A 16,870-nucleotide genomic window follows, 5' to 3' on the forward strand; every position below is an offset into this window, starting at 1 on the left:
CCTCTTAGAATCGCGACTGATCTGTGTTCCCATGAGGGACTGGAACATTCTTCAATGTCAAGAAAATGAGGAATCAGACCATGCCATTTTTCATTCGCCCGAAGTTTGGCTCTCTCTCTCTTTTTAATGGTGGAGCTCCATGTATTCTGGAGCGTGCGCGAGTCGCGTTTACCTTGGACCCTCGTTCCCAAACAAGTTCCATTATATACATGTTGTACCCATAAATTGTTTGCTTTGCAAAACACTCTAATGATGATAAGAGAGTAATGACAACATATCCTTCAACCCTAACCACTAGCTGGCAGAACTAGAGGAGAGTGAGGAAGAAATGAGGATCGGTCCGAATGGCTCAAAAACTCATCGAATCGGTTGGGAACATGAGTGGACCACATTGCTCCTGAGGCTCGCCAGTAAGACGAGGGAGTTTCCAACGAGAAAGTTGCCGGTCATTTATCCCAATCCAATTCTTTAACTCAAGAGCTGACCTGACGTGGGTCATTTGTGGAGGAAATTAACAACAAAGCCTTATCTCTCTCAACCACAGACGGGAATTGGGACCACCTCGAGGTTCCATTTCTTAAATATGAAGCCTTCTCCAATCAACCGGAGACGGCTTACCATCTTTTTCTCGTTCGTAATGGGAAACGAGGAGCCCTGTAGAGAGACAAAATTACAAGGGGAGAAGTAAGAAAATATTTGCGATGGCAACCTGGGACAGGTTGAAGTTATCTTTCTTTCACTTGAAAGGACTGGATGGCACATTTGAAAAATGAAGGTCTCTTTTGGACCCCGACTTTATAGGAAAGGGTGGAAATGGATCTAAAATTATAGGTCTGCGAGCCTCACGTAAGCTTCCAGTGGCATTGGTTTTCGAGGAATTGGTAGACAAACCATTATGTATTCAGTAAGGGAGTTGCAATTGAACACGAACGGCGAGTTGTTAGGAATGTCAATTCCTGGCAATTGGAAAGCAATAATCATCTGGCATGCACCACAGCACCACGCCTTAGGCTACTACCACGAATGACTACCTTGTCTGAGGATCTTCAAAAGCTTTAAAAGTGACACCCAGAGCTATTTATGAATTCTCGAGCGGTTTGGTAACGTTCAGATATAGACAGATTGATTCTGTCCTTCTTACACCGAGGAAGATTTAGTTTTGAGTAGACGAAACTTCTTAGACGAAACTTGATTTCCACCTCCGGTGTAATGACTTCAGCTATCTTCTTAATGAATTTACTATCGTTTCGTTTCGTAATCGGTTTAAAAAGCGTAGATGGTGGTTTTACGATTGCAAATGATTGATACGAGCCAACAAAAAAGTATCGAATAAAAAAGAATCAAAAGCAGCTTAACAGACTTTGTGGCTTTTTGAGTCTTTTACCCCTTTCATAGTTATTAAGTAGAAAGTTAGCTCCAGTCAACCCTTGAACTCACTCATAATAAGCATTCAAAATATGCTTTAATTAGAACGATCTAGGGCAACGACACACCCATGAAAAGAATCTTGATTGTTGACTTTCCCCTCGAGATATGCATTTTTTCATGTTTAGTGGCTGGCCTTTTTTTCGTCTTCTTCTCGCCTTTTTTCGTCACACTTGGTTGGGTTGGGGTGCTACTGCCATGACGAAGGGATTGGAGTTGAGAGAAGCATTTTGTTGTTGTCGACAGACTTATCTGGGACCCCCCAAAAGTGATTTATCGACATTCTTCTTGGTTTGCAAGGCAGTCGCCATTTGTTCTTGGTTTCCTTTCAAACGGTGTTCACCGTGGTCGGGATGGCGGACTTCATTCGCCCTGAAACCCATCTCCTTCCGGTGGTTCCGATGAGATCCAGGGTTGCCGGTTCCACCTATTAAAGTGCCAATGTCATGCCTCACACCATTGGAATGAGGGAAAAGGCCTTGACAGATCCCGATCCCATGTGGAAAGCGACCCTGTTAGCTCTTGCCCCGTCATAATTTGAGCACTACAGAGTCGATAAATCTTCAATCGGAAGCTCCATTCAGAATTTACCACGCGAAATTGATCCCATTTCCGGAGATCTCTTTCAAGGAGTTGGGGATCGCGAATTCGGAATTTGATCAAATTTGAACATGCTTCTCGGAATGCAGGTCGGCAACTTCATAAGACGAGAATGCAGTGGAAAAGACCTATAACGGGCAACTACCAAATTGGCCATAAAATGGAGAGGAAATTGGGCAATTTAATGTGGAAACAAATTGTTCCCGAGGACAACGCACAATAGCATCTGTGTCTCTTACTCCGCATATAATTTCTCCCATTCAAAATAATAAATCTAGCCTTGAAGCCATTGATACCCGTACTCTCGTCGGCCCTCTAGCTGCATGTTCTTCTACGTAGAGCGAATCAGCTTCAAAAAGGGCACAAAAAGATGTGGAATGCTCGTTGAATCCCTTTGGAAGCACTTCATTAGACATGATTTGCCGTGAGTCCGCATCGTCGCTAAAGCCCCCCACTAATCCTCGATGCCTTAGCAAGTTGGCGGCATCTTCAAGCCTTGAGATCCCTCTGGCGCCTCTCTGCATGCTGTATACAAATATATCCCCGACAGGAATGCAATCCATGGGGATGTGGACCATGATTGGGAGTGTATAGTCTATAAAACTTCGCTCGGTGAGGAACAGGGGACGAGGCAAACTTTTATCCCTCCCTTCCTTTGCTTTCTCGCTTGCCAGCCTCTTTTATTCTTGGCCAAGGAAAGAGTCTTTTCCATCGGTCGTATTATTTGGACAGCCAACCTGTCCCACCGTTTTGGCACTCAACAATCAAAGCTCCTCCAATCATGGACTACGTGATCCATGGACGAATCTACTACAACAAGCCGTCATCTACTTTACGTACATAAATCAGGCCATTAATGTTCTGGCCGGCTCCTTCGGTGGGCAGAATTTTGTTATCTGATCTTCTTGTATGTGCTGTACGGATCAGATTGGATCTTTCATTGTAGACCGAGTGAACGGTGTTTAAAAGCTTCGTGATCACTGATTTAGCGTCTTTGGGATCGGCATTCTCTCGTGAAGACATGACTGTTGCTATGTTCACGTTTTAGCTTATTTGACCTATTGGTTATTACTAGCGATCGATCAAAATTAGGTCAGCCAGAGTTCAATGGCTATTAGGTTGATCCCAGAAAATGAGAGCTTGAGCTTGGACCGAGAGCTTGGTTTGCAGGCTGGTTCGTTATCAAATGCTTGAGGTCGGACTTACCCCATATCAACACGAGAAACCACAGGAATTGCTGAACAATTACCGGCATGCTGAAGGCAAAAATGGGACACAGCGAGTAAGAGAGAGAACGAAACACACTTTTTATCGTTCAATTTAGTAGCGGAAGCGGTGAGTCCAACTTTGGACCAAGGGCGAGCGAGTGTTTTTGCACGATTCGCTTTTTCTGTGAATCGACTTCACCACGAGATTCTCACGGACTGTTTGGTTCACATTGTGAAGGGTTCCATTGTTGAGCACGAACTGGATAACGAGTTCTCAAATAAGCCAACTCCGGCATATTCATATCAGCTCCAATGCGTCTCTGACCCAAAACTTGGATGGAATGTCAAGTCAAGACCATATGGATGTAATCACTGCCGACTCACGAATGAGGAAACAATCTCTCGACGAGAGCTAATTCTCCTGCACCGCCTGTTGTACCCGGTCCAATACTGGGAATGGCACTGCTGTCATGGTGCATTTTCGTCCCATCGATTCCATGTCCTCGTGCCTTCAAAAGGCCAATCTCGGCTCTCCTTGCGGCCTTCGTGGATGCATCGCCAAGGTGAACCGCGAAACGCTCGCCAAATGACCGTTGCGCGACGTTCTCAATTCAAGAGGCTCTCGAGAGGCTGTGGTTGTTGTAGAATGATCGGCCTGCTCTAGTAAAAGGATTATGTGATCAAGGCTCCGTTGGCCCTTCACCCTTCTCGAGGTTTCGTTAAGTCTTCAAATTTTCCTTTTCCTTATTCATTAAGCCATTGAACACGGATGGCACTTTGAAGGGGAGTTTGAACTGAAAATTGAATGGGACAGCTAAAAAAGTAGAGTAGATTTAGCCTTTCCATTGTGGAGGCAACAAATTAGCTAAATTATGGATTACAAAATCACCCGAGCTGGACGAAACAAATGAGTTTGGAGTTTCAAAAGGATGCATATTTGCCACGCATTTAAAACAGTGTGAAGACTTAACCATACAATACGAGAAATTATCAAAAGCTATTTTTTTGTTCTCTCGCAAGCTAATCCTCGTTTTCCGTCTTTCATTGAAGTTCAGGAAATTTTGGAAACATCATGTTATTCATGCATTGGGATGTTGGTGCCTTATTTCGATAAAAGCCCACTTCTGCTCAAATGTGACTTGATAATTATTTTTAGGACACATGCATCTTTAATGCCTCCAAAGCTCTAACCCATTCGAGTTAAAAAGCCTTGTCAACATGTTTGCCACGCACTCTTTGAAGTTGCGGGTGAAAGACAAATTCGAAATTGCCCTCCCAATGTTCAATAATCTTTGATCTCCAAAGTCAACAGAGGCAATCAAGACTTTTCCATCTTGAGGAAAAATGTATAGCACGAAGTTCCAATCCTACTCTAGCTACCTTCTTTCCCTCTTTTTTCTCCCTTTCGCCCTCGCTTTTTAGAAGAAGTAGAGAAAAGGGAATGAATGAAAGCGATGATCTGGCAGATTTAAATATTCATGACTCAGGATCGAACTTCAATCTCAAGTAGTGGATTAACAAAACTTTAAGGTCAGCAATGGATCTTCAGCATTCAAAATCTTTGCTTCCTTCTCTTTGGCCGTCACTATAGTACGTACACCAGAAGGAAACCTCATCTTGAACGAGCTATTATAGCTTAGACATCAAGACCCATAAATTAGCCTGGAAACTCGTTGGATCGGACCATTTAACCGGGTTGTTTAAGGCCTAATCATTCTCTCAAGCCCATAAATAGTGCCATTTCTCGAGCGTGGTGTGAACCCTGACACACCGCAAAGTCCATTAATACAGAGTGTAACACAATATGTGTTGAATTGGCAGAGAATAAATCTTACCCGGCATTGTTTAGATGCACAACATACTTAAAAGGGCCGATTCTCGGAGTAGAGAGTCAGTTGAAATCCTCCTATCAACTCGTAGGTCCATTGAGCTCCTTCTTCAGTTCCCAGTCAAGACATTCATAGGCTTGGTCCTCTTTCCAGGAATAGAAGAAGCAAGACGATGTTCTCCCTATTGGTTGGATTGACTTTGGTAGCTCAATTGGCCCAAGCCGGTCACATTAACCGAAGGCAAACTCCTTTGGTCCATGATGACATGCCTTGCTTGGCCGAAAACCTCCGGGTACGATCTCATTAATCTCCACTAAGCAAATCAAAAAACAAACACAACCCTTTTCCATTCCTTCCAACCAACCATAGGAGACGGATCACTATATTTGCAACGACGACAACGAGATGATCTGTTTGTCCGGATGGTCCGAACCCGCCAACCAGTGTCGCACTCCCGTTTGCCAATTCCGGACCGCGGAAGCCGATGTGACCAAAACTTGCAAGCATGGAGATTGTGCCCGACCCAATGTCTGTGCTTGTGAGGTGGGATGGGATGGGGTGGCTTGCGATGAGTGCATTCCGTTGCCTGGATGTCTGGATGGTACTTGCGACGATGCGTTTGAGTGCAATTGCCGGAACGCCTCTCGATATACGGGAGCCAGTTGCGACATCCGTGAGTTTCATTTCCATTTAGTTTGGTTGGTGACTTAATAGTCTTTTAAGGGAGATCTGGCCGAGTTGAGATTCATTTAGAGTGTTGTACTTTTTGCCAATCGTTCGGTCCGATTCAGAGGACAAATGGAAGTAAGCTGACATTTAGGAAAGTTCATTTCAAAGGTCGCTAAGGTAATTATATCCCTCCTCTAAATCTGCGCCACAGTTTGAAAAGCCATCGAAGAAAAGTCAAATTGGCTGCACGCTCTGTATTTGCATAAGTTCCAATGTGTTGATTGCCAAAAAGTCGGATCCCTTTGTCATAAAACAATTTTGCCTTTTAGCCGTTTGTAGAGAAGGCTGTGCCAACGGATATTGTGTGGACCCTCAAGAGTGCATGTAAGACATTTGATATTTCGCTCTCTTGAAGGTCGTTAGATATTTGTGTTTCCGATTACAGTTGCGAGGACGGTTGGAGTGGCCAGCTCTGTGATGAGTGCATCACGTTACCTGGATGTCTCAATGGACATTGTAGTACAAGTCCCTTGGAGTGTACTTGCAATGAAGGCTGGATGGGATCCCTGTGTGACTGTCCCATCTGCAAGAAAGGTGCAGGCTAACGGGTAACCAATGCGAGTTCACAAATCACAACCCCCCTCTCTGTCCCTTCGTTTAAGGTTGCAATATGGATCATGGTTTCTGCACCAATGAGAATAGTTCCACCGATGAATGCATCTGTTATCCCGGCTACAAGGGCGAGACCTGCAACGAATGCATTAAATATCCGGGTTGTCCCTCAGAGGGATATTGTACCGAGCCCTGGGAATGTCTGTGTCCATCGGGAGTGAACCATAAATATTGTAACACCACAGTGAAACACAATCTCTTACCTGAATATTATCACCACGAAATGTCCAAGACATGTTGCGAAATGAACAAAGCTCTTTCGGCTATGTCTGGCAAGGGTAAGTTGGCATAAGACTTGCACTTTTGCCCGGGCACTGTGCTCATTGAAACTGGATCCCGTTGATTTCCCATTGCTGCATCATCATTGTTTTTGTTTAGACCATGTATTATTGAATTAGTGGAGAAGCGTCCTCTAGTGGACGAAATCTCCCACTAATTCTGATTCACTTGTCCTTAAAATGGGGATATCTTGACTCGATAACAAGCATATTTTCATTTTAACAGGCAACACTCAGGAGGACTCTAAATTTGACTTTAACCTTGGATTTGGGGGCGGAGACTGTAGGTTTCAAATTTCATAAAGAGCCGCTTTTAGGCTTAGTCAATATTGATCGACATTTTTTTTTTGAACAAATTATTCTAGCTCCTTTTGGCCCTGACTTGACTGAGGGAGATGCCGTGAATGCGGATGACTTTGGAGGTAAAGAAGTCAAGGAGATCGGCTCTCGGCTCGCAAGAAACGTTTCTTTTTCTTTCAATTGGCCTTGATATGCAATAATGTTCTTACTCTTTTGTAGGGCAAAACCCAGTCAGCAGCGACACCTTATAAGTTGAGTCGAGTTAAGGAAGAAGCCAACTTGAAAATTTGATCTTCATCTGGTGACTGGATTGAATGGACAAATGCTCATCTTGGCTTCATCGGTCACGGCAATAACACGCAATTATCAAAACAGAAAATGAGCCCTGCATCTCCAAAAATTTGCTTGAACGGAAATTTGCGGAAATGCGAAACCAATCATTCAGATAGCGCTTTCAAACGAATATGACACTTGCTCCAATCACAAATATCAACAATTCATTCAGTACGCAGAGTACTCCGAGCTCCACTCCTATATTGAACCCTACATGCATTTTGTTCTATATTGCTGATAGAATACTCGAATTGAATGTGACCCAATAAAACGATTTTCAACGTGATCCAGTTTCATTGATCGATGGCTTTGGGCAAAAAAGCATAAACGTATACATTTTAACCTCAATGCTGATTGGGTGTTTGAAATCAAACTTTCCAGGATCAGCTAGATCAACCCCTCGAGGTCCCGTTAGAAACAAAACTACTAAAACACCTATCCAGAACTCCGAACCAACCACTGAATCAAGATCAACAAGGGCTAAATCTAAATCAACAACCGCTAAATCAACCAGCACAAGGTCTACCACCACAAAGGTAACAACAACAGCTAAGCCAAGAACCATAACTCCAATCGCAGACAAGTCTACTGTCGTTGAACTATCGAAAAATCAGCAGACAACGCGTGTTAAAAAAACATCAACTAGATCCACAACTTTTATCATTATGTCGACAATTCAACAATCCGTCAAGACTACAAGTACTAGGCCAAAGACAACAATTGTTCCTAAACCTGTATCGACAGCCACATCCAAATACCCGTCCTCAATTTCAAGTTCATCGTCTACAAACACGCCAATGTCATCAACGCCAGCTTCATCAGAGCAAGCAATAACTCTATCCACAACGACATCAACTCCATCTCCAGCGACAAGTCCATCTACAACAAACACAGTAACTACGTCTTTAACTACAGCAACTGCAATCATTACCAATACCCCTCCAACGATATCGAATCCATCTTCTGCAACAACAATAACAACAACAGCAACCGCAACACCCCCTACAACAAACATACCAACAACTGAATCCACAACAACCTATTCATCGCCAAAAGCTCCATCTATACCAACAACTCCATCTTCTAGAGTTACAACACCACTTCCAACAACCACAGCTTCATCTAAAACAACAACAACTGAAACTGAAACAGCGCCACCACCACCAACAACAAAAACTCAGTCAAAAAAGACAACTACAAGGACAACAATTCAAACTGTAACATCAACCTCATCTGCAACTCCGGCTTCAATGATAACGACAACATCAAATCAATCTTCCAGAATAGCTACGATCACAACGAAAGCATCAAGCACCACAATTCCAACGACAACAACTGCATTCACATCCAAAACTTCTTCTGCGACAACTCAAACTACAATGAAAACTTCATCCACAACACCAACAACAACGGCAGCTTGGACATCTACAGCAAAAATTTCATCTACAACAACTCAAGCTACAATAAAAACTTCATCCACATCAACTCAAACTACAATAAAAGCATCATCCACCATAGCTCCAACAACGACAGCAGCGCTATATGAAAAGAAAACCACGTCTACAACAAATCGGACTATTACAACCCCTTCATCTGCACCTCCATCTACGGTGATGTCAACAACAACTCGATCTTCCACAACAATTCCTACAACGATAGCAACTACATCGGTAGCGCCATCTACGGTAATGTCAACAACACCGAATCAATCTTCCACAACAACAAGAAAGGTACCTTCCACAACTACAACAAAAGCAGCTCCCACAACAACTCCAACCACAACGTCACGTATGTCTGCTGGAAAAACTTCATCTGTAGCGCCATCTAGGGTGATGACAGCAACACTAAATCAATCTTCCACAATAACTACAACTACAACAAAAGCGCCTCCAACAGGAAATCCGACCACGACATCAACCACAAAAACTTCATCTGCAACAACAACATCTATAAAAACTACATCTATAGCTACTCCATCAACAACAATATCAACAACTGCAATAAAACCTTCACCTACAGCAACAACGCCTGCAAAGACAACCATTTCTACAACAAATCGGACTGTTACAACCACTTCATCTTCAGCTCCATCTATGGTGATGTCAACAACATCAAATCAATCTTCCACAACAATTTCTACAACGAAAGCAACTACATCTGTAGCACCACCTAATGTGATGTCAACAACACCAAATCAATCTTCCCCAACAATTCCTACAACGATAGCAACTATATCTGTAGCGCCAGCTAATGTGATGACAACAAACCCAAATCAATCTTCGGCAAAAACTCCAATTACAACAAAAGCATCACCCACAACAACTCCATCTATAACAACTACATCAACAGAAACAGTTACAATTGTAACAAAAACATCACCGACAGCAACTTCAACCACGACGGCAACTCCATCAACCCCAACACAAGCTACAAGAAAGACTTCATCTACAACAGCGCAAACAGCCACAGCAACTTTATCGACAACAATGCAAATTCAGGTAACAACCTCACCGGTAGCTCCATCTACTCGGATAACGACAACACCAAACCCATCCACGAAAAAAACTTCATCTACGACAAGAACTCTTTCAACAACTACAACTATAACAAAAACAGCATCAACAACAACTCCACTTTCGACGACAACTTCATCAACAGCAACCCAAGCTACACGCGCAATTCCATCTCGAACTATAAGTCATTCTACAATTTTTTTCATCAAAACCACTCCGTCCTCAACAACTATTAAATATACCACACAGCTTCCCTTTCAAGTGTCTTCTTCAACGTCTGGGCACGGTACAAGTGACTCCATCAACAGTATGGGCTCTTCAACACAACGCGAAAGCCATTCTGACTATTATCAAGACTTTCAATCAACTCTAAAGGACAGCCAACAGCATAAGGTTAATCCTTCAAAAGCAACAGAAACTACGAGCGAATCTGCACATTTTAACGGATCGACAGCCCCCTCGTTTGGAAATGAAGACAATTCCGACTATTACGAACTATTGGATGGAAGTACGGTGAATGGCTCCCAATATGAAGGAACAACTTTGTCTACTTCTTCTTCTTCAACAGCCTCTGGAACAACAATCACTTTTTCATCTTCAGTTAAGCCAATCACAGATGACGAAAGCTTGGCAAGTTCTTCGTCCGAAAAACCAATTGTTTCCACAATGCCTGATAGGAGCTCCACTATACACCCAACTGGAGAATCGTCCGTTGATGGATCAAATGGACAAACAACTGAAGGTTCGTTTGAACGAACAGCCAATACCAGCATTGGAAATTCTACCAGAACGACTTCAAAGGAATCTACTACCACCATCAAATCTGAACCAGGCACCAACTCAGATTATTATGAAGAATGGGAAACTAATGGGACAACGGCAAATCCAGTATCATTTACAACGCCGGAATGGAACACTGAAGAACTACAAACATCTTCGGACAGAGACTTCGGACAGAGTGACGTATCAAAACCTCCCTCAACACCAACATCAAGCCATCGGGAAGGAAGCAATTTCAACGATTCAGAAAAAGACGCACCCTTCGGAGATGCTAACACCACTGTAACAATGGACACGACTGACAGTATCATGGAATCTTTAACCACTACTCCCAATATGTCTCCAAGTGATTCCATTGATTTTGAGTTTTTCACGTCAGAACCCACATCCAAAGATCCTGTACCAACTTCAACAGATCTCGACAACCACTCAACTGAAGGGGAAGCCTCAACAATAAATACTTCAACAACAAGTCTCGACGAAAATGTAAATGCAACTTCAGGAAACGCAATCACAACAACGGTGAACATGGGCTCTTCAAGCACTGGATCCACATTGAATCCAGATTCTCAAGAGCTTTTTGATCCCACCAACGACAACACTACCGAACCAAGGGTGACACACATTACTGTGAATACAGGGGAAACCTCAACACTCCAACCTGACAGGGTAGCCATTTGGGTTAGTACAACAACAACCTCAGTTTCGTCAAAACCTTCAGTAATCAATGAATCTTTCACGACGACACCTCCAGTTGGAGAAGAGAGCAAAAGCTCAAAGAATTTAGAATCGGAGGCAACACCAAATCCAGATTCTAGCATATCTATCAATTTAACCAAGCCGAGCATTGACGATGATTCAGACTATTATGAAGAATCAGGAACGAATCAAATTGACTCAGAACTGTCAACCACCAGTGCAAGTTCTGAAGAAAGTGTCATTTCTGTTACCACTAGTAGTATTTTCAACTCTTCAGAGACCGCCTCAAAGCCTCAAGAAGACTCAGAGCAATCATCAATTGGTACTACAAGATCGCTAACCATGGCAAGTACGGAATCTGATGACTTATTTGAGGATAGCTCATATTATAATGAGGAATCTGAAGCCAAAACAACTACCTTGGACTTCAACAGCACCCTTTCGCTTGAAATAACTAAGACTACCCAATCTGAAAGAGATACCGATTCCAGTAGGTTCAAAAATGATTCTACCTTAGCTCAAACTTCCACGACTGTTCCTAGCAACACCCGACTATCCTCTCAAGAATCTAATAAACAAACAGCAGAGTCTACAACCATATCAATTCCAAATTTTAGTGACGAAGAGTCTGATCTAAATGTAACCAAGTCCATAGATTTTTCAGCCCCTGAAATCATTGACGACTCAAACACCTTCAATAGTGAGGCATCAAAGTCAGACACCTTCACCACCATTGCAGATAGTGGCACAACTGAATTTGTCACAACTCCATCCACCGAATCTCATGAGCTTACAAACTCAACCAACTCCATAGATGAAGATGGTTCTGATTATTATCAAGAGGTGGAGGCCAACAATACAGATGTAACAATCACAGAAAGAATTACCCCAACCCCAACAAAACCACTTCAAACGAGTGAAACGTCATCTTCACACCCTCAAACCAACTTCAGTACTGGAAAGTATGAAAACAACACAACTGATAGTCCCGATTACTATGAACCATCAATTGTAAATGGTACAATAATGCAAACAGGAACAACAAGATCCTCGTTGGAGGCGAACATCGATTCAAATACCTTTGAAAGCCCCGGTACTCTCCATATCCAATCTTCAACTACTGTAACGGTAAATCAAGACGATAACGGGCCTTCTTGGCCTCAAAATAACAACACCAAGGAGTTTTCAGACACCACCGTACATCCAGATTTACCAGAATTGTCAAATTCAAATACATCTAGCCAAGAAGAGAATTCAGATTACCATGAAGACTTGGACTCGAACAGCAGTGACCCAACGACCACTTCAACCATTAGGGCTGGTGCCAATGCCAGCACCACTATTCGTACTACTTCCTCAATCAAAGAACCTTTCACGTTGTCCTCAGATGGATCCCTTGCCAGCCAAGTGCTTCAAGAGAACAGCTTTACCCAGACAACCTTCAGTCCGAAATCAGATGAATTCACACGATCAACTTTCGATAGCGAGGTTGTAGTCAGCACTACTTCAATCAACTCTGCTGAAACGGAAAATCCAACTCTCGTATCTAACTCACACGACGCAACAACAAGTCAAACCGAAGCTAGTTCTACTGCTTCCATCAGTTCAGAGTCTAATTCCACATCGATACCACGTAATGACACATTAATAAATTTCCCCACATCCACGGTAAACTTATCTACTGAAGCCCCAACGACAGTTGAAAACGGGTTGACCGGAAACCCCCAGTCCAATAACGATTCTGCTCAAAACTCAACTCAAGACTACGCCGATTACACGGAGGAGATCGGGGATGTTTATGATTTTCGGAACTTCACGGAACCTCTCACGACCCCTATCAAATCCATCCCAGGTTCCAGCTCCGTTCCGACACCCTTGGCTACCACAGTGGATTATGTGGACGATTCTCCTGATACCATCGGTATTACCGACTCCAACCTGACCACGTCAGCGCCTTCCGGAGTGTCCATTAAATCCGATGACCCTGGCTTGGCCAGCAACGTCACAGAGGAGTATTATGAATACTACGAGATATTCGATAACACCACCAATCAGATTAATAACGAATCTGCCACAGAGCAAAGCTCTCAGGTTCTTTCAACTACTGGCCGACAAACTAGAAGTTCGGAAGCTCACGATGAGGAGTCTAACCAGGCATCCAGGGTGACTGTTACCGTTCAAAATGGATTTTCGATCACGCTTCTTCCAACTGTGGCCGAAAATTCCAGCCCAGTCTTCGTACCTGTTGTAGACTCAAGAAGTTTGGATGAGGACAAAACAGTGAAACCACAAACCAACGATTTCCCAGATGTGAGGGGAGACTTTGGAGACATGACCTCAACCGAGGTCAATGACTACCTGGATGCCTTCAACACAACCACTTCATTCGAAGAGCTCCTCTCCACGATCTTCTCGCTTCATCATTCCACGGATCCAGTTGAACGGGAGAAACGCAACTCTGAGAAGCCAAGTCCCCGAAGCGATATGGACGAATCGGAAGACACCCTGGATCAACACATGGATACCACCCAAAACCCAGCCAGCAGTAAGTACAACCTGTCACGTAATCTACCTCTGAACCACAGACTAAAATGCCACTCCTTGTCTTAGCTATACTGGACGATTGGTTCGTGGATCAGTTCGATACCCTGCTTCTTCCCACTTCAACTACTCCATTCCCGGAAACTGCGGTCCAGATAAAAGTGGCGGAAGAACCGGATTTGGATGAGATTCGCCGTTTGAACACGAATGACCTATCTGAACTTGGCATTCATAACTCGGCCCAAATGGATAGGCTGAGCCGATTGGCTCCCCAATTCAAGAAGTCTGATTCGGACAAACACCGTGGTGTATTCGTTACTTTCACCGATAGATTCAATGGGACCAAATCCGGCTCAACGTCGTAAATGATCAATAGCTTTTTATTTTGGAACATGTTTAAGTCATGGTGGTGGGTAGAATAAGAGTTCAAATAGTTTAGCTTTATCTGATAGAGTATCGAAGAAAATACAGTATTAGGTGACGGGAATGTTCTTTTTTAATAAAATTCACGGAGCTTCGAAAGCTAACACGCAACCTCCAATAACTTTCCTGTTCCTCTTGTGATGTTTTTGTTCTCACTTGAATTATTTTTAGCTTGAATACATTGGACAATGGAGGTTCAATGTCAAAGTGGAGAGAAGTAACGAATTCATTGGGTCAATCTGACATTTTCTTTTTACATATTTGATTCAATGACACCAATCGAACAATTCGATTAGAAAGAGCTGCCGTCTGCTAATCTAGAGTTGCAAAAGACCGAAAATAGCTCTTTTTTATATCACTAATTGAAGCCTGTGACCAAATCCAATGGAAACCTTTATGTTTTCATCTAAATTGAAAAGACTTTTTGGCCTTGCAACTTCGTTAAAACTTTTCGTATTTCAAACACAAGGAAGCTTGGTTTCTGTTCAATGTCAGACCAATGAAGCTAATTAAAATTTTCAGTTTTTTTCCTGGGGTGGCTCCTTCATTTGCAAAATTTGTCCTTATTGGCGAAGGTTTCAGGAATGAGAATGCATTTTCTTCCTTCTTTATGCATCGCAATTCACGTTAATCATTTCTCTTTCTGCGCTCAAGAAGGAGAACAAATGAACCAAGTGGAACTTGAAACTGGCTCTACTACGATTGAACATTCAAGTGCACACACAAAGAAAGCCATGCCGATCGATAGCGCATACCAATAGAGTATTGCCATAATTTGCTTCAATAAAATGCATAATGATTTTTTTCATTTGGACGGTGTAATAGCACAACGGCGGATTGCTATCATTGCCGTAATTCGAAGCTATCTTTAACCTTGGGCGATGAGTTGGGAGACAAGTACGTTTTCTAAATGTGACAATTAGAAAAAGTTGAGATATAACTGGGCATTGAAAAGGTCCAAAATTCAAATTGAATGGTAGCAATCATGGGCAGTGGTGCCAGATGCGACGGTTTTTCGAAGTTCGCGGCGGGAAAAAATCTTGATGGCGGGTTGGCGGATTTGGGGTTCGCATTTGACTAATTTTGGCGGATTTCACGCTTAAGTTGGCAATGAAGTAGAAAAAAGGCAAAACACATGAAAGTCCACAAAATCAAAATGTTAGTGGCTGGGACTTGAACCAATTTATGCAAATGCTAAATACGTAAGTTGTTTTGACGGGAATTCTGTCACATTGTTATTGCTCTATCTATGTATTAGTTACTACGTTATTGCCAGCCACGTTGTGGTGGTTTCGTACTGATATGCCTGGACGTCTCTAATGAGTGGTGACCGCATGGCCATATGAGGCATGAAACTGATTAGCAAGCCCCTTGAAATGAGCAAGTGCATCAAGGATGACGCTTGGGATGCAAAGCTATTCAATGTATGGAAAATATAGTAAAAAGGTAGCTCTGGGACAAGGCCTTGATTTTTTTGACTTTTCGCCAAGTCTGGCCAAAGACTCATCCTTTTTTACCAAACTAAACAAGGCCTAATGAAAACATCATTCAAATATTATTTTCTTTTGTGGTCAAAATATAACGGACTAAAGCCTGCTGTATGGCCATTTTTTTTTATTTAAAGAAAAATAGGAAAGGGGGCTATACTTGATTCTTTTAGAAAGAACTTGAGTCCAGACTCATTGACAGTGCTGTCGAAATGATGCAAATGCATAAATTTTTACTTTTTCTGTTCTTTTTCGCTTTTGGGTTATTTTGGGTATATTCCACCTTTTTGATTTTGACTTGAAAATTAGTTTTTTCCCTTGATTTTGCCCATTTTCCTTGAAAAAATCCCTTAAAATATAAAAATTCTGAAAATTCCAAAGGCTTTTTTCAGTGCATGCCAAAGTATATAGTTAAGGAAAAAAAATGATACACCTGGCATGCTTACCAAAAACCACAACACGGTTGAAACATGACTGAAGTACAAATGTTTTGCCATGACGCAAGCTGCTTTTGTTCAAAGTACATACAGTATTGAGAGTTTATTAAAAACTTAGCACACTATGACCCTCTGCATTTTGAAAAAGATAAAGGCCTGCTATATTCATTCAGTGGAGTAGAGTGCTCATGGAGTAAGTTTGTGCATCCTTTTCGATATGCTCATGAATTTTTGACTATCTTGTAATTTTGCAATTTCACTATTTTGCTACTGTGTCTTTTCAAAAGAGTTAAATGAGCTAGAAAAAAAACTGCATTTTCGCATTTTCATTGCTCTTTCGTCCGTTCTATTGCATCTTAAGTTGCATTTTGTACAACATTATTTGCACTTTTTGGACAGCCCTGTTCGTCAATCAGCAGAATATTCAAAATTGAGAAAAAGACTTAGATACACTTGTACTCAAAGAATATATCTGGACTTGCCCAAGCACTAAAAAAGCATTCATTTTTGCTCCAAGAATATTTTTCAATCCCAAGTGGTGAATGGATTAGTGAAATGAGTGCTTGTCCCCCGGAGCTGCAAGGTTAAAAATGTGTTAGGCTATCAGGTAATCCCTATACAATTGACAGCTTGTTCTCGAAACTTTTTAAAAGTGTATTGTTTGCGTAAAATGAAA

At 42.3% G+C, this 16,870-nt stretch overlaps 4 protein-coding genes across 9 annotated transcripts in view; 3 read left to right on the plus strand and 1 right to left on the minus strand.

The window, feature by feature from the left end:
* The window catches only part of LOC131890003 (uncharacterized), a 38,765-nt gene that overhangs the window by 19,293 nt on the left and 2,602 nt on the right, over positions 1 to 16,870 (minus strand). The window contains exon 2 of one of the 2 annotated variants that reach the window (XM_059239253.1): positions 3,232 to 4,027. In XM_059239253.1, the coding sequence (XP_059095236.1) occupies positions 3,232 to 3,280 (49 nt within the window). In that variant the 5' untranslated portion in view covers positions 3,281 to 4,027. Of the gene's footprint in view, positions 1 to 3,231; positions 4,162 to 16,870 lie in introns of those variants that run through there. The other variant, XM_059239252.1, reaches the window with a different exon arrangement.
* Positions 5,104 to 7,600, plus strand: LOC131890001 (protein jagged-1b-like). 5 transcript variants are annotated; one of them, XM_059239247.1, is made up of 9 exons: positions 5,104 to 5,149; positions 5,216 to 5,354; positions 5,432 to 5,735; positions 6,061 to 6,115; positions 6,177 to 6,325; positions 6,394 to 6,681; positions 6,908 to 6,964; positions 7,047 to 7,103; positions 7,201 to 7,600. In XM_059239247.1, exons 2-9 carry the CDS (start codon positions 5,235 to 5,237, stop codon positions 7,230 to 7,232), a joined length of 1,062 nt encoding a protein of 353 aa, XP_059095230.1. In that variant the 5' UTR covers positions 5,104 to 5,149; positions 5,216 to 5,234; the 3' UTR covers positions 7,233 to 7,600. The 5 variants fall into 5 exon arrangements, with proteins under 5 accessions (XP_059095230.1, XP_059095229.1, XP_059095232.1 ...); XM_059239246.1 differs by having other exon boundaries at positions 7,047 to 7,600; XM_059239249.1 differs by lacking the exon at positions 6,908 to 6,964.
* LOC131890677 (uncharacterized) lies at positions 7,642 to 8,663 on the plus strand (the record flags this gene model as incomplete). Its single annotated transcript, XM_059240081.1, has 1 exon — positions 7,642 to 8,663. A coding segment is annotated over exon 1 (1,002 nt), but the record flags the coding sequence as incomplete, so codon positions are not given.
* LOC131890000 (mucin-2-like) lies at positions 8,661 to 14,214 on the plus strand (the record flags this gene model as incomplete). The annotated part of the gene is given in 2 exon segments (XM_059239244.1): positions 8,661 to 13,851; positions 13,917 to 14,214. Coding segments are annotated over 2 exon segments (5,454 nt in total). The 5' UTR covers positions 8,661 to 8,693.

The sequence above is a fragment of the Tigriopus californicus genome, chromosome 11 (assembly GCF_007210705.1).
Source record: "Tigriopus californicus strain San Diego chromosome 11, Tcal_SD_v2.1, whole genome shotgun sequence".
NCBI lineage: Eukaryota > Metazoa > Arthropoda > Copepoda > Harpacticoida > Harpacticidae > Tigriopus > Tigriopus californicus.